This window comes from Chelonia mydas, chromosome 14, assembly GCF_015237465.2.
Source record: "Chelonia mydas isolate rCheMyd1 chromosome 14, rCheMyd1.pri.v2, whole genome shotgun sequence".
NCBI lineage: Eukaryota > Metazoa > Chordata > Testudines > Cheloniidae > Chelonia > Chelonia mydas.
The window spans coordinates 13,868,214-13,886,031 of record NC_051254.2 but is presented as its reverse complement, the minus strand read 5'-3'; the positions used below and the strand labels follow the sequence as shown (position 1 = coordinate 13,886,031).

At 47.6% G+C, this 17,818-nt stretch overlaps 1 protein-coding gene across 1 annotated transcript in view; it reads right to left on the bottom strand.

Annotated features, from left to right (window-relative positions):
• RAB37 (RAB37, member RAS oncogene family) overlaps nucleotides 1-13,518 on the bottom strand; it is a 63,219-nt gene extending 49,701 nt beyond the window's left edge. The window contains exon 1 of the mRNA XM_043527878.1: nucleotides 12,633-13,518. Within this exon, the coding sequence (XP_043383813.1) occupies nucleotides 12,633-12,686 (54 nt within the window). The 5' untranslated portion in view covers nucleotides 12,687-13,518. The remainder of the gene's footprint in view (nucleotides 1-12,632) is intronic.
• Between the last annotated feature and the right edge of the window lie 4,300 nt (nucleotides 13,519-17,818).

The window sequence follows — 17,818 nt, the reverse complement described above, 5'->3', positions numbered from 1 at the left end:
CAGCCAACAGGCCTAAGCATGTCACAGACATTAATGAAGGCTGTCACCTCCTCGGAGACTAGTACCTTTCCCGTTATACGGATGAGCAGGTTAAGGCAAAGCAAGGTTCAGGGACTTGTAAATTGAGTGGCAGAGTCAAGCATAAATGAGTCCCAATAACCTGCTGTCACCTCCAGGTGTAACTGTCTCTACCCTGTATGAGACTGAACAGGGTTTTCAAAGCTGCAGAAGGATGGATAGATGAATCAGCACAAACGTAAGACACACTGAAAGCCTCTTAGATGCTATTTTAACATACCACACACGCTTTTATTTCAATGGGTCTCGCCAGAGATGGGGCCAACTCAGTACCAAACAGCAGGGCGAAGTTCAGATTCAGATATGCAAAAGGGGACTTTGTCCTGAAATCTTATTCTTACAGGGAAAGAGTCAAGTTCTCACACCAAAGTTCAAATGTACTACGGACCCCAATGGTGCATTGGTTAAATCAGCCAGGGAATACACAAGAGTTGCTCCTGAACAAGAAGGAAGAGTTTCAAGTAATGAATTCTACTCGGCAACAGTGCTTGGAGAAAAGGAATTGGAGAAACCATCAGCATCTCCCAGACAGAGCTCTACTTCAGATCTTTAGGAGGAGAAATTACTTGTAAAGATAAAAATCTCACCCCATTAGAGAGAGTACTGTAGTTGGAAAAGACTCATCACAGACATCTCAGCTGCAGTCAGTTACATTCTAATGTCCTGCTGCTCCAGTCTGTCCTCTGGCAGGATTCTCAATGCAATGGGTGTTTTGCCTGGGTCAGAACTACATGATCAGGCTTTTGAGTCTAAAAAGAAAGTCCACGGGAGTCTTCCCATGGATGTCAATAGGCTTTAGATGAAGCCCTAAATGATGCAAATATACCGTATCCCTCCCCCAGCACCGAGATGGCTGATGCATGCGCACAATGCTGGAGGCATAAAGCGGTTATAAGTTATTAATTGGACTAACCTTCCCAGTCCAATATGCCATCTTCACAATGCATTAATTCAGTGTATTCACAGTGCCTTCATCCTGTGGAGGCTTCTATATTTGCAAGTACCCGGGACAGAATAGTCACACAGCCCTTTATTTTCCCCCCTCTTCCTTGCCCTTGGCAAACATTCATTAACCCTCACAGCACACAGGTGAGGTAGGCAGGTAAGTTGGGGTCTCCCTAAGGCAGAAAGGTTAAATGATTTGCCCAAGGCAGAGAGGGAGTCAATGTCAGAGCTGGGCTTAGAATTCAGGATTCCAGTCTTAGACAACAACTCTCTTCATGGAAGGCTAAGACAGTGGTTCTCAAACAGGGGTCTGGGACCCGGGGGCGGGGGGCGCTATGAGCAGGTTTCTGGGGGTCCACCAAAATAAATGAGAACAGGACCAGTGTTAGACTCACTGGGGCCTAGGGCAGAAAGCAGAATCCCAAGCCCCTGGAGCCAAAAGCTGGAGCCCTTCCTCCCCAGGCCAAAGCCAAAGCAACATAGCTTCGCGGGGCCCCCTTGTGGCATGAGGCCCTGGGCAACTGCTCTGCTTGCTATCCCATAATGCCAGCCCTGGCTTTTAAATCAGCAGAACAACAGTTGTGGCAGATGTGGGCCCTGGAATTTTTATAGCATGTTGGTGGGGTTTCAGAAGGAAAAAGATTGAGAACCCCTGCTCTAAGAGATGTTCAGGCTCCCGGCTCCCGAAACACAAAGCACCAGAAACCCTCCACCATTTCTCAAGCACCTGGTCCAAGTCCCCTGAACCCCCCTGAACCACCCCAGAACAGTCGAATCCAAGTCATTGACCACACAGCAGTTCAGCTCATGGCCCAGGCATAGCCTTCCAGGAGCATGAAGAGGCCGGGTACTATGCCAGGTAATGCTAAGCTGTGCGCAGTACAGTTCTTCCAGGCCCTTTACTCCAGAGGACAGGCAACAGGGTGATGGATTCATGCATCTTCTGTTTGGATGCAACAAAGTATCTTCCTGTGGAAGGAACTTTCAGCACTAAATGAAATTATAAACAAGCAGAGAGTCCTGGTGGGCACTGGTGCATGAGAAGGTACAAGTCTTCTCCTGCAGCTATGCTGCATCCAAGAAGAAAACACACTCCCCGGGATCATTAAATAAAATTTTTCCTCCATATCATGGGCCAGACGGTCCCATTCAAGTAAAAGGGACTGTTGCTAAAAACTGAATGGGACCAGGGTTCGTCAGCCTTCTTTTGGCTGGGTCTATGCACAGAGAGCCCTGGTTTACTGAAAGATTATTTTAATACAGATTTAGGCACACTGGTGGCACTTGGTGAGTGGATGCTCTTAAATCAGTTTAAAACTATAGCTAGTCAAACAAAAGAAACTCTGGGGAAACAGGTTTCCTCACTAGAAAACCAGTTTGACGTGCTTCATTTCAGACCTGGTGAAAGCACTTCATTTTTCCTTTGTTATAAACAACTACAGGAAAGTCATTCCCATATTTCCAAAATGAAGTTTTCCAGATGTTTCATTCCATGGGAAATTGCCACTTGGTGTTTCAACTGGGAGAAGAGACCATTCCAGGATGCCTGAATTTCCCACAAAACGGAATTACAAAGTGTCAACCAGCTGTAGCTTATATTAGTTTGGCTTCTGTTGAAGAATTTACAGGGACAAGCTAAGCTAATAGAACCAGTTTTAAACAGGTTCACACAGGTTTAAATCAGCTTAACAATTGTTTTTGTTTAAGTTAAACTGGTGCAGCTTCTGTGTTTTGACCAGCCCTGGTCTCTCTTTTTTTTCTTCTTAAGAAAATAAAGAATTTTTTCTTAACGTCTTAAAAAAAAAGAAAAGACAAAGTTGTTCTTGAACAGAGCAGCAAATTAATAGATAGCTCTTACCCAGTGCTTTTCACCTACAGCTCTCCCCGGGGTTAATCAAAGTTGGAGAGTATCCTTACCCTCCTTTTACTGATGGGGAAACTGAGGTCCAGAAATATTTTTTTGCCCCACCTCACACACCAAGTCAGTGGCAGAGCCAAGAATAGACTACGTCTTCTGACTCCCAATCCAGTGCCCTTTCCACTAGACCTCACTACCTCAAATCCACTTTACCAGCCTTATTTTCCAGAAGTTATGATTTGACTGAGTCAAATACCCACAGACTCCTCAACACTTATGTACTGATAGCCAGTAAAGGCCAACTATGAACCCCTAAATCAGCATTGCAGCAGCTTCACTAGTTCTTCCAGCAATCTCATCTCTTGCTCTTTACTACTTGCATTTTTAGTCATTCATTTCTGCTTTAGATGGAGTCTGGAGCAAAGTGAGATCCTACAAAGTCACTTAAACAAGAACCAGCAAACCCACAAAAGTTATTTCTGCAAAGGCAATTTCCCCGTGCATTAGGATGTTCCTGGTTTCTATGGTGCTGAGCACTGAGGGAATCTCTCTCCCCTTCTTCAAGTACCGGAGTGTGTGCGTGTGTTGCTTTGGCAACTTAAATGCAGACTCAAGCCAGCTCTGTTGCATCAGTGTAAACATGTCTCTCTGCACGGTAGGGCCACATCCTGCAGCCCTGACTCAGGCAAACCTCCCCCTGAAGCCATATTTGAGATTTATCCCTCCTGGTGAAATTCACCCCTCTGCACAGCACTGGTGTGTGCACCACTTCAACTCTATTTCAAGAGCCAGTTAAGTCAGTTTACCGATGGGCTCGATCCCGCCCTCCTTGCAGTTACTCCTATTGATTCAGTGGTGCACCTTCAGGCCAGATGTGCCTACAGGATGAGGGTAAGCCCTCTGCTGGCCACAGTGCTCAGCACTTTGCAGAACCAAAGTCCTAAACCCACTTCAGCCCTCAAGAGAGTTAATTGGTGCATCATCCTGAAGGGACTGGGAAGGATTAAACAGGGGATGGAGGCCGAGTCATAGGTTGTAACAGTAACACCCTGGCTTGTGCCACTCCAAATGGGCAGATGCTCCACTGACTCCAAAAGGTGCTACACCAAATTTACACCAGCTGAGGATCTGGCCTCGTATTCCTGGTGAGGACTTTGGGTGGCCTCTTCAGTTACTCCATCAAGAGTCCATCTCTGGTGTCACACTGGGTCCAGGGACACTTCCACATGGAGATCACAATCTGGCTCAGAGTGGACATGTTCAGTGAAGCGGATAGCTCCTCGAATTAATGCACTCCATCACCAGAGACACTTAACTCAGGAACGGTGTACCTCTGACAAAAGGAGAGTACAGTCATACCTGAGTCCCATAAATAATAATGTCCCCAGCCTGGTAACATTGTTCGCCTGGAGAACAGTTAATATGGAAGATTACATGAATTATGTAGAGAGGAAAGCTAGTCGGAGTGAACATTAAGGCCTCGTAGGCACAGGATTTAGAGACATTTTCATAAAAGGCAGGCGATCTTAATCACACTTCAATAATTTATGGGACATTTATAAAAATATGGACAACTTATGAATTGCTTCATTACTCTGAATAATAACGTTCCAAAAGAACAAAGAGGCAATAGCACCCTATTCACTCACTTGCTGGCTTGCAAAGTTTTGTGATAGCTAGCTCTGTGCCACAAACCAGTTATTTTCAGCAGGGAATACATTTATATAAGAAATTTATAGCAAAATTTCTGCAAAACATAAGACTACTACACAATAGTTACAAAGGACTCGTTTTACTGGGTGTTTGATAGCACTCTGACTTCATACTTCTGTGTTATTCTTATGAACTGTGTGAAACCTTTGTACAGGTTGAGTTAAAAGCGTGATGAGATGGGTTGTTTTATACGCATCATTCTTCAATGGCAAGGATAAGTTAACCCTAGCCCCGTCTACCTAAGACAAGAGGATCATGTGAACCCATCCCATAAGCTCAGATGGTGTGGGTGGAGGGTTTTTTTTGCCGAGAACTGTTTTGGGTAAGTGTGTGAAGAACACAGAATGAGAAAGAGCGTGCACGTGTGCCTGAAGAGATCCAAGCAGAAGACTGTAAGCATGGTAGGGCCCTCAGAGAAATCTAGAGAGAGGTTCGGGGTTGGTGGCGTTGGCTGAAAAGAAGCTTGGGCCTGTAAGAGAAGATCCTACTCCTTTTGCTTTTGGTTCCTTCTGCTTTTAGAGAAACAGGACTTTGCACATTCCTTCTATACCAACAAAACTGCATCAAAGAAAACACCAGACTATCATCAATTTACTCCTACAGCCCCAGGGCTCCAAACCTTGACTAGCTGCTCTGGTCAAAATGGACTCATATTATACACCCAGTAAAATATGAGTGTATACACACACCCAGAGCACCATAAACAGGCCTTAGTGTAAGTGAGCATCAGACCTCTAGTGCTAATGAAGAGCTGAATTTTTCCTTTCTGGAAATATTGTAGTCCCCTTCACAGTGCACACATGCAATATGGTCAGGGAGTCAGATGGAGTCCCAAACTCAGTGCTGGAGAAGAAAGTGACATTTCCAAAAGTTAGAAATCAAGTTTTTAAGAAGAAAGACTTTCAAATCCTAGTTCCCCCGCCACTGGATCATGAATAACTAGAAGAAAATAGTCTAGAATTTCCTTACCAAGTTGGCAGACCATTTGGAAGTCAGGCAAAGGAAGAGAAAGATAGAACTGTGCTCAGAGCATAGGATTTACATTTCCAAACAGAAAAATGACAAGTAAAAAAAAGAGTCAGATTAAAATTACCATTTTTAAATCAATAGTGTGAATCCATTTGCATTGAGTTAGTAGAGAAGACAGCTAAGAGACTTCTAACAGAAAAAAAGACAAGGAGAGAGAGACATGGAACACCATGACCAAATTCAGCAGTTGTATTCTTCAACTTGCAGCTTGCCTGGTATTCTTGGCACATTGGTAAACCTCAGAACAGTGGAAGCTGAAGCAGTAGTGGAGAGAGTTATGAAATCAAGAAGACCGTCTCTCTGAAGGGAATTGCTCATGTCTAGGTCTTAGTCCATGCAAAGATAATTAGCAACAGTTGACAAAGTCTCTTACAGCTGGGCCAAGTGTACTAGAATCTGGAAGTTGAAAGTCTTCACCAGCACTAGTTTTTAGGACAAAAAAGTTGGAGTTAAGTGAATGAGACAACAAATGCACAGAGATTAAAAACAATGCAATAGAAATAGCCTGGTGGTTTACATTTTAACTAGAGAGTCATGGAGGGGTAGGAATTTGACAGACTTTACCCCAATTAAATAAAAGTGGGCCTGCTTCATTGTATCCGTTACTCCAGCTTTTACATTGATTTCAGCTGAGTGACACGAATGGGATTTCACTGGAGTAATAGTGGTAAAAAAAGGCAGGTTTCTATATGTATACAGCCTGACCCACACGCCACTGAAGTCAATGGCAGCCTGTCCCCCGACTTGACCTGAAGCTGGATTGGACCCATATTCCACTTTATCTTACAGGATCACAAGGTATTTTACAAGCATACCTAGAGCCCCATTGAAATACAGCCATTCCCAAGTGGAGGGCAGCAACCGGCAGGCCCATAGCCCCCTGCATGTCACTGGGGTGGGATAAGGACAGTTTGATCTAGGACACTGGGTTAAAACTTCTGCTTCTCTGAAGAGTGCATGAAACTTGTAAGGCTTGAATCATCACTGCCTTGCTTCTTGTGCAGTACTGGACATCTGTACAGACGTGCTGCCAAATACTACCCCAGATCACTATTCCCCACTCCCATTGGCAATAGCATCTCACACACACAGCTGTTAATGACAGCACAAACAGGCACGGCAGAGCACTTAAGAACTTGGTCCTTCCAGGACTAACGTGAAAGCAGCAGGACCCACCACACAGAAAGCATGGAACTCAATTCATCTGTCACATAAAAAGTAAGAGCGGAGTCATCCCTGCCAGGGTTTGAACTTGTGGTTTCCAGAAAGTCCCTATTTAAAACCCAATGCTTAGGCAACAAAGCCATGGATTGTGTGTTGTCCGTGTATTACAATTAATCCACGGACAACTTCCCTTCTTAGAGAGCCTACATGAACCAAGATGGGATAAAGGGCGGGTGCCACACAACTTGCTGAAAACAGAAACAGACTTGTCTGAAAGCCCCATCAAACTGTTGGGGGAGGAGAGAGTCCCACAAGAACCAGTCCTGGGACCTCTGCTGGTTCTAATACATACAGTTTACTGTAACAGCAGTAACTCATTCAGTGAGCTGCTGGTGAAAGATGATGGGATGGGATGGGGAGGGGTGATGAGTGAGAGCAAACAATAAGTGAGGCTCCAATCGGTCAGATCTCCTGTAACTGGGTTGGCATGTGGATGACAAATCTTAATAAGCAAATCCCATCAAGACACGTGGTAGGCTAATTTGGCCAGAGAATGAAAGCTTTTATATGCTGTCTAGACAGTCTTGCAAAAGACATTTGATTTTTAAAAGCCAGCCAACTGCTCTAAGAGCTGGAACTGCACAAAGTGGTGGCAAATGCAGAAGCCAGCATTTAAATTGTGTTCTCTTTGCCTACATAGGAATGTAGGTCTTGCTTTACTAGATCAAAACCGAGGTCCATCTTGTGTGGGACACTGGCCTGCACCAGCTGCTTCAGATGAAGGTTTAAGAACCCCACAGTAGGCAGAGGTGGGAGATCATTTGCCCCCTCAGTATAGGTCTCATCCTGATCTCCAAAAGTTAAAGATCAGCTTAAACCCTGAAGCATAAGGCTCCAAAGATTTCATTATAATTATGGTAACCATATAAACATCCAGCACCTTTTTTGGTTCATGCTAAATTCTCAGCCTCTGTGACTTCCAGGGGCAATGAGTTCCACAGTCTAATTACACATTGTGTGTGGGGAAAAAAATCCCTTTATTAGTTTCAAATTTTCCACCTGTTAATTTCATTGCATTGCCCCTTGTTCTTATGTTGAGGCAGGAAGAATAGATGCTTGTGTTCTAACATATACTCATTGAAATACCTTATTAGTCTACTGTTCTGGGAGCTCCCGCATCATAGCCCTTGTCCTTTTCTCCCATATTGCTGCCTGACAGGCTCCCACAGAAAGGGTGGAGAGCTCACTGCAGGATTTTTAGGATAGTTTTAAACAGTGGACAAAGCTACCTTGATGCATGTCTGCAAAAGGAGAAATACATTTAATGATAGCCCCAGCTCCAGTGTGTATCAAATAGCAAACTAATGATGATGGGAGCCATTATCTGTAGCTCAATACACATAATGGTGCAGGAGATATACATGATTAATGCAAGGAACTGGAAGAGTCAGGAGGATGGGATGAGCGTTTCCCCATCAGGCAAATCTTCAATGCTGACAGATTATTATTAGAGTTATGGTAGCACCCGGGAGCCTCACCCGTAGACCGGGCCCCCATTGTACTAGGCACTCTACAAACAGAGCAAAACTTGACTATACAGGCGCACACAGAGCTCATTTAAAATCATTGGTAGTTCTGAGGACATTCTCCAGCCAGCAAGATCACTGCATTCTGGTAACCCCTCCCCCAAATCCTGCTCAGTTGCTTTTTGGTGATTTTTACCAGGAGAAAACCTTTTTTCCACTCCTTCGAGCGATCAGAAGTTCTTTAAAATGCTTGTTTTAGTTGGTATTTTTAAAATGTTTTATGTATATATCTGGGCAGCTTCCTTCCTTCGAGAATCTTCATGGGGTTAATTCAGGACAGCTCGTATGCGGTCAGATGTTGCTGCCAGAGTTCTTTGAAATGCATAAAGCAAGGAAGCACTCAGTCACATGTAACCATCTTAAATAGTCACCAGGCACTATTATCATAGCTGTCTCAGAGACCCAGAGAGCTTGTAAACCCCAGTCTGAGCAAAGCACTTAAGCACATGCTTCAGCACTAAGCATTCAACTTGCCTCATTGACTTCTATGGTGGCTACGCATGCTGAAATTACACACTGAACTAGTTAGGATCAGGACCTTGAAGACATATCACCAAATGCAAACTGGGTCATCCAGTCAGATCACCGGATAGTGACTCTTATAGGCAGATAAAACTGATGAGCATGTCAGGAGAACCGCTTACTCATGCCAACACATGATATTGTGACAGCACTTTTGATAGGGCCAAGCTCCTGGGAAAGCTGATGCTCAGGGGCATTTGTAAGGTCTGTTCCAAGGTTGCTCTCAGCAGCCTTACTTCTGTGAAGTTGTACTAATATTCAGACAAGTAGGATTACTGAGCCTGTCTCCTTCAGATTCCTCCATAAGACTCGCTTACCCCAGTTGCATACAGAACACTTGCAACTGATAAAAGGTCTTAACACTTTAACTATGCCAGGACAGTTAAAGCAGCAAACAGGGTGTCAGAGGGGCTTCTCGTAGCTTCCAGGCACACAGTGCTACACCAAGTCCCCTTTAAGAGAATTAATTTTCTTAAAACAGAAAACAGTCATTTGACTCACTTCATCGCAAGCTTCCTGGCCACCCCTCCCAGGGGTCTCTGCTATTCTTGCTCCTGGCAGCTTCCAAGCTTCCAGCTTCCCCAGGGCTGCTTCCTCGAGCACATGGCCGCATGCTCCACAGACCTACCCCCACAATGGGCTCTGCTCCACTGGGGCTTCTCTTTCCCCAGGCACGGCCTGTCTCAATCACCCTCCTTCCACCTTGCCCGTCCTGGCCTTTAAAGGCCGAGGTGCTGCTGGCTGCCTTTAATTGGCCGGATTGGGCTCACCTGCTCTGACTCAAGGGTGCAGCTGGGACCAGCTCAACTCACACAGACCAGCTACGCTGTGACACGTGACACAGCTAAAGCAGCAAAACTCCTCTCGTATAAATGTAGTTACACCAGCTAGGTGCTTATGCCAATAGAGTTTATTCTGGGCCAGGAAAGCTGTACAAGAATGAGCACTTTTATATTGGTGTAACTGTGTCTACACAGGGGCTTTTACTGGCATAGCTACATTGGCAGGACTTTTAAATGGAGACCTGGCCTAAAGCAAGTGGCAATTGTGCCCAAAGCTAGCCTACACCATAGCAAACTTTTTACCTTCTCCGTCTTCTTCTGCTTGTTTCATTCACTTACAGTCTTGGTTAAGGATGAGGTACAGTAAGTTCTTTGCAGTAGGGACTATCTTAACTGCTTGTTTGTACAGGGCTCAAAACAATGGGGCTCTGATCCCTGTTTGGGACTTCCAGGCAGCACTGCAATACAAAGCAGCTCTGTGTCAAGGGCATAGGGAGCCTCTGCTGCACTCCAGGAGAAAACTAGCTGCTGATCAAAAAATAAGTAAGACGTGAAAAGTACTAAATTGCCAAGTAAGATAACAGCCAATTGTATATTCCAGGAGCTTCTCCCTCCACCCCCGTTCCCTGGCCCATTTCCCTGGGCATTTATTCTGCTGTGAAATCACATGATCAGATCATAGAATGTGTTTCTGCTGACGTGGTTTGTTAGCAGGAAATTATTGGTGCAGCAAGAAGACACAGCGAGGACCCAAAGGACCCTTAGTCCTTTCCTATGGGTGTCAGCGTATTCTGAGTAACGGGGGAGAAAAGGAGTTGTTCGAGATGAATTTTCTCATGAAAAGCATGAGCCCCGTCGTACAGCCCTGGCTGCGGTGAGTAACCCCATTGCAATTAATAGGCCTGTCCCCTTGAGCAGGGGACTCTAAACCAGCCACGATGCCACGCGTCCACCTGCAAACAGAGAAGCTGCCAAGCAGCCGGCCAACCCACAACAATTTCTAAGGCCCCTCACTTCTGCCCAGAGGACTCAGGCATTAAACTTTCACGGCCTTAGGAACGCTGTCCCCGGATAGCAATAAAGGCAGTGACGTGAAGTAGGGAGGCCTACATCATTTTTAGTGACCAAACAAAATCAGAATAGCGAGCAGCAGCTTTCTTCCCCAATCTGCTGCTGTAGCTGAACCCGGAGAGACCACAGCAAGGGCTGAGAGGGAAATACACTCTCCCGAGCTAGTCCGTTCTTGGCCCATCTGCTGAGGCTTCCAAGCAAGGGTGAGCTTAATGCTTATTGTGACAGCACTTTTGATAGGGCCAAGCTCCTGGGAAAGCTGATGCTCAGGGGCATTTGTAAGGTCTGTTCCAAGGTTGCTCTAAGAGACAGGAATTTGAAGAAGTGAAAGTAGGGAGAAGTGTATTTTGGGATACGGATACTTCCACTGGAGGCAGGTCAGACAAGCCTGCTCTACTCCTTTCAATTTACTTTGAGGAGTCTTTAAGAAAATGCACACAGTGAGCACTCAAGAGCAGGGACTTGGGGGGAAATCCTGACTTCACGGAGTCATAGAAATGCAGGGCTGGGAGACACCTGGAGAGGTTATGTAGTCTATCCCCCATGCCCTGAGGCAGGACCAAATCCTCCCTGACCAGATATTTTTGTCAATATCAAATTTCTTGGTCAAGGTATAGTCAAGGTCCAGACTCCAGAGAAAATAATAAAAAATAAAATAATGATAATAAGTAAATAAAAAGATTTGGGGGTCCATTCTAAAGTGTCTTGTGGTCCGGATTTGGCCCACAGTCCACCTATTATTACCTCAACCCAGACCACCCCTAACGTGTTTGTCTAACCTGGTTTTGAAAACGTCCAGTGATGGGGATCTTACAGCTTCCCTTGGTACCTGTTCCAGTACTTAACCACCCTTATCATTAGGAAGTTTTGCCCAATATCGAAACTAAATCTCCCTTGCTGCAGATCAAACCCGTTACAGCTTGTCCTACCTTCGGTGGTCAGGGAGCAAAATTGATCACTGTCCTTTTCACAACCGCCCCAACCTAGCTGAAGACCTTTCTCAGGTCTCTCCTCAGTCTTCTTCTCTCAAGACCAAACATGCAGCCAGTTCAGTCAATGGCAAAACTCGCTTTGAGTTCAGCGGAGCCCGGATTCCCCCATTTGTCTTTCTACTTGTCATTCTCTACCAGCCCGTCGCCTCCAACACTGAAGGAGGCTTTAAAAACTTAGCTCTGGCAGTGGTCGGGAGAGCAGCGTCGGTGCTTTCAGGGAACAGTTTGCACCCCGATTTTAGCTGCTAGCTGCGACACCATGGCTCGGGCTGGCGGAATCCCAGAGCTACTCGGAGGGGCTGGTTTGCGGATTCTGTTGAACCTGGGTGTCTGTCTCCTTTCCTAATTACACACATTAGTGCCTGGAAACAAACACGAGTTAACAGCTGCTCCTGCGGAGCGCGGCGTTTTGTTCATACATTGTCTGCTGCTAGGGAGGGGAGGGGAGGGGGAGAGATCATTAGCTCCCAATTACTTGGCAAGCCCAAAGAATCTTGCAGAGCCGTTGTTTGCATACTATAAATAAACTACAGCTTGCAAGAGGCAGGGGAGAAGTCAAACAGCCGTGTTTAGTGGGAAGGTAAGACACAAACAGCGTCTATTCACCCCGGGGATGACTGAGTGGCTCCAGGAAACAGCAAACCCACCGTACGAGGCTTGCAGCCAGGAATAAACCCCACAACTGCTGGCAGGCTCCCCCCCGGCGTGTGCCCGGACTCTGGCGGCTAGCAGCCGACCGTATGGGTGCAGTCCCATAGACTTCCCACCCGCCCCTTGCATCCGCTGCCTTAGGGAGCTCAGGACCCTGCTCCCCTTTTGGGGGATCTCTGGTTTCCGAGTTTATTCTCCCCCCCCCCCCCCCCAAGAAGAGCCGCCCGAATGGGTCCCCCACCTTGTGCAGAAGATCCTCATCGTAGCAAGGGCTGCCGGCTCCATCGGCGTCCATCCCCGAGGCTGTCCGGGCGCTGCCAGCCCCGCTCCGAGCGCCCCAGCCTGGCTCCACCCCCTGCAATTTCCCTGCGTAGGTGCCGAGCGCGGCTCCCGGCTGACCCCAACGCAGCAGGCGGGGCCGGGCGGCTTCCCCGAGGCAGCCCGGCGCTACCCGGCCCGCAGCATGGCCCGGGGGGCCGCGGAGCAAGCCAGACGCAGCTCCTGCGAGCGCTCCCGGGGAGGCGGGGCGAGCGAGTCCGGTTCCGCAGCCGGAGCAGCTCCCCGGGGCTGCCAAGTGCAGAGCAGGCAGGACCCCGGCGGCCTTGGCGGAGCCCTGGAGCCGCCCGGGCCGGGCCGGTTTTCAGCACCCGGGACAGCTCCCGCAGCCCGCGGGGCTAGCACCGGGGACAGCTCCAGGCGCAGGTCCCCTCTACGCACAGCTCCGAGCACCAGAGCCAGCTCCCAGCCCCAGCGGCCGGGCAGGACGCTGAAGCCCTGCCGCTGGAAGGGGAAAGCAGCGGCTACCCAAACTTGAAAGCGCTCGTGTCTCACCTTCCGCCCCCCTCCCCGGCTCCTCTCCCCGCTGTCTCTCCCAGCTGCGTGTTTGGAAGCCAGTCAGGACTGCAGCAGCCCGGGGAAGGCTCAGGAAGCCGCACTGGAGCCCAGGGGCTCCCTCGTTCTTTCCGACAAGGTCTGGTGCCCCTGCAACAGCAGCTGTTTCCATCCAAAAGCGTCCCCGGCCCATGGGCGCTGGCAGCCCCTGACTTGGGCACAGTGCATCGGCCTCCCCGCAGAATTAGCGGAGCGGGAGGGAGCACGTGGGGCTGCGGAAAGGGCCCGTTTCCCAATGACAGGGCGCCCGCGATTACTCAGCCAAGAGGGGGGCGCGGGGCTCGCCGGCCAGGTTACTGCCGGGCGCCTCGTACACGCGGCGAGGCGGAGAAGAGGAGTTTGGACCTCGAACGTAACATCTTACAGCTCAGTCAAGGGAAGGGCCGCGGGAAGAGTTGGAGGGACTTGGAAAAACTCAGCTGTCGCCGTAGCGCCCGGCGCCCAGAAGCTCTCGGATCCCAATTAAGCTGCGAGACGGCTCGATCCCCTCTGGCACAAGTCCCGTCCTGCGAGCGGCCAGAGGAGCCTGCGGCCACGCAGGCGGCTCTCAGACCCGGCCCTTTTCACCAGAGCGCCCTGCGGAAGGGCTGAAAGCCCCCGTTCCCCCTGTGGTTTTCAAATCCCTTCTCCTCCTGCAGGAAGGAGAGCGCTGCCGGGAGCCGCAAGAGCTCAGTGCGCTCAACCCGGCGCCATTGACTATGGAGAGGCCTTTGACTAGGGGAATACGTCCTCTTATTGTTACCAAGGCTGGGCATTATGCCAGCCTGGCTGCAGGAGAGGGGTGCTGCCATCATCATTTCCACTGCTCAGAGCACTTAAAACAGGACTAAGAGGGGGGCGTCACAGAGCGCCCGGGGGAGCGGCTAGCCCGGCCTTTGCACAGTCTCCTCGGAGTGCCCCTCTTACTGGCCAAGCCCTCCGCTTCGCCGGGTCTGCCGCTCGGCTTCTCCAAGCCCGAGCCCTCAGGCTCCAGCACGCCCCTGGCTCAGCCCACGCAGTGCACTGAGTCCAGAGGAGTTCAGGTTTCAGAGTAGCAGCCGTGTTAGTCTGTATTCGCAAAAAGAAAAGGAGGACTTGTGGCACCTTAGAGACTAAGCAATTTATTGGAGCATAAGCTTTCCTGAGCTACAGCTCACTTTGTCAGATGCATTCAGACTCCCTCGTTAAGGGTTTTACCCTTTCAGGGAGCAATGCAGCCACTAAGTGTCCGCAGAGACACAGGGCAGCCTTTTCTAGGCAAGCCAGCAGTTGTTAATCGACTGCAGTGCAGCCCCTGAGAGCCCTTAAGTTGACATGGAAAAGTCAAGTCTAGAACTGAGTCTAATATTGGCAGAACCAACTGCCCCCCATTTGCCCACGGTTTGCTGGAGTCCATCCCAGTCTCTCTCTGGTTCTGTGAGTCTGGAGCCCAGTCCTTAACCCAGCCATCTGACACCTCCTGCGTCTTTGTCCCCCCTGCAGCCCTGCTTTTGTGTTCCCCATCTTCTTGGCTGCCCGCTGTTGAGTCAATGCTCAATCATCAGGTCTTCCATTGTCTCCCCAGGCTGCTCCATTCATGTGTGTCCATGCCATTCAGTTCGTGATGGGGCATTTGGGTCAAGCCACCCAGGCATGTGACACCCACCCATCTCTTACTACACTGTCCCAGGGGAGGAAATTAACTGCTTCACAGCCAATGGTTAACACTACAAAGTGTGGGTAAATTGAGTCATGCATATTGTTGATAAAAAGTAAAAGATTTTCCACAGCTGGGATAGCGCTTCACCTGTGTATACCAAAGCAGTGCTATGAACGGGCTCACATTAATGGACCTATGCACATCTGGCCCAGTGGTTTTTACAGAATAAGAACACATCCACTTCCACATTGAAAAAGTCTATTTGACTTCTCTGCTGGTCCCCTTTAGGAAAGGAGCTGTCCTATTTTAAAAGAGAACTTTTTATCCTTACCACATGCTTCAGAACTCTTGGGCAGGATCTCAGCTTGTCCCTGAAGTTTAGCCAGTCTTTAGACTAATTCTTTGATCATTGCTGGTATCCTCTCAACATCTCTGGTGATTTTGTCTCTCTCCAGGATCTCCATGTATCTTGCTGATGCTGCAAGATGTCTTCATTCTTTATTTTTACTTTTGAAACTTGTCTGTTCCTTGACTTCCTTAGGGTTCCCTCCTTCCTGCACACCCCTTACACTTTTGAAGAGAATTTTCTGTTCCTTCATGTCATTTTAAATATGTTCTCTGAAGCTTTTCTTCCTTCACTTGCTTTATGTGCTATTTATCCACCCACCTATTTTCTCAGTAAAGAAAGAGGTTCAAAGATGGGCAAACAACATGACTGGAGGGCCTTCAATAAAGAAGATGAGAACTGTTTAGAGAGAAGACAAGAAAGGAGATGATTTAGAGTCATACAAAAATAAATGACTTGTACTGAGAAGATATACCAGGAATCCCTATGTGACTGCTCTCAAAATACAGGAACAATTTGATGAAAGTGAAAGGTAGCAATTTAAAAGCTGTTAAAGGGTTGGTTTTGTTCTGTTTTATTGTCATTTGTTTCCACAACATATAATTAACCTGCAGAACTCACTGCCACAAGGTAGCACTGAGGCTAAGAGCTCAGAATGACTGCATTTATAGGGATAGTGTCTCTATGTCTAAATGTTAGACATTTAAAGGATAATGAGCATTTCCAAAGTTACGTTAAAGAAGCTTAAAAAAATATGAAGGGTGTAAACTCTCATGCTTCGAGGCACAAACTAGCCACTATTTGATGGGGGCTCAGAAAAATTTTCTCCGATGAGCAAGTTATTCACTCTGACGTTTCTTGTGTTTTCCCCTGAAGCATACGATACTGGCCACGGTGCTACATGGACCATGGGCATTCTGAGTGCAATACTCTATCATGCTAGTATACATGTGCCGATTGCATAGGACTATTAGCAGGAGTAGGCAGGTGTATTGTAATAGCACACAAAGGCCCCCATTGTGCAGGATCACAGCGTGCCCGGTGTTGTACAGACACCGGCCTTTGTCCCATAACAAGTTAGCAGCAGTGCCTTTTTGACCAGGAGGCTGGATTACCTCTTCCCAGGACTCGGAGCACTGCACCTCCATCACTTGCCGCTTGCTCAGAATACAACCTCACATCTGTCCATTGGGTTGGGGTAGTGCAATCACAGTGCACCCGCCCTTTGTTATTTACTCAAGTTGCCTATAGGGAGTAGCACAGAGATTTGAAGTGGACCCTGTTAGCTTTTCAGATCCTATCTGCACAGGGTCTGGCTGCATTTGAGACCTCCTCCTTGAAGAGAAGGTGTGCTCCAATCCCACCTGCCTTTTCATGGATGCCACTGTCATGTCTCTGGTTGGAAGATGATTGTACCTTTGTTGAGGTGGACAGTAGCATGTGGGGATATCTTCCACCCTCAGCATGCCCAACATCCGTCTCTCCCCTCTCAATTAAGCCTACCAATTTAAAACATGCCAAGCTGGTAGGCTCCTTTTCATTAGGTTGTCCCAGTATTTATTACCTTTCCAGCCTCACCCTTTCCCCCACCCCTTCTTGCATGTAGACCCTCTTGGTTCATATTATCACTTCGCATTTTAAGACTGTGATTTTCAGTTATATTTGTATTAAGTTTTTGTTATTCTGTGCAATGCCTCAAGCATTTGAGGGGGGAACACTTTATAAACAGAAACCCCCCTCCTTCTCAAGGACAAGCTGCATCAGTGAGCTGTAGCTCACGAAAGCTTATGCTCAAATAAATTTGTTAGTCTCTAAGGTGCCACAAGTACTCCTTTTCTTTTTGCAAATACAGACTAACACGGCTGCTATTCTGAAACCAGTTATATTCTGTTAGCTAACAGGGAACGTTTGAGATATATATTTTGACATGGATGAAGATTAACAATAATCCACTGTAAGGCTGGGCCCAACAGCCTGATGAAGAAGCTAAATTGCACATAATGCGATATTGAGTTGGACACACAAAGCCAGATTCTTTGGCCTGGTTGAGTTGTGCTTAGCACAGTACTGAGAAGTGGATAGGAGGGGTCTGAAAGTGGCTTTAATCCACCTTAGCTATCCCCACATCCTGAAGTTGCCCAAAGTTTGCTTAAACTCTCCTCTAACTAACTGCATGGATCACATTAGCAGCTGAGGATAGCCAGAGAGCAGAGGCACCCTGGCCGTATCCCTTCTCCCTGGGAATGGCCATTTGACTGTGGGAAAGTGGTTGCACAGAGCCACTATACTAGCGGTAGGATACTTGGAGATTTCCTTTACGGTAGCCAGTCAGGCCAGTTCTCCATCTGCTTTGCTGTGTGAGAGTGGCACAAAGCAATGGAGTGCGAGCCAGATGTTTGGCTGATGTATCTTAGAAGACGAGTTGGACAGTTAATCTACTGGGTCATATTTCATTTAAAATCCACGATATTTAAATACCAGGATTAGAGGCATGTTTGAAGTGAAAAATAAAAACTGTATTTATTTGGAAAGAGGATTAATTTGTTTTAAGATTTTATTTTAATTAGGCAAT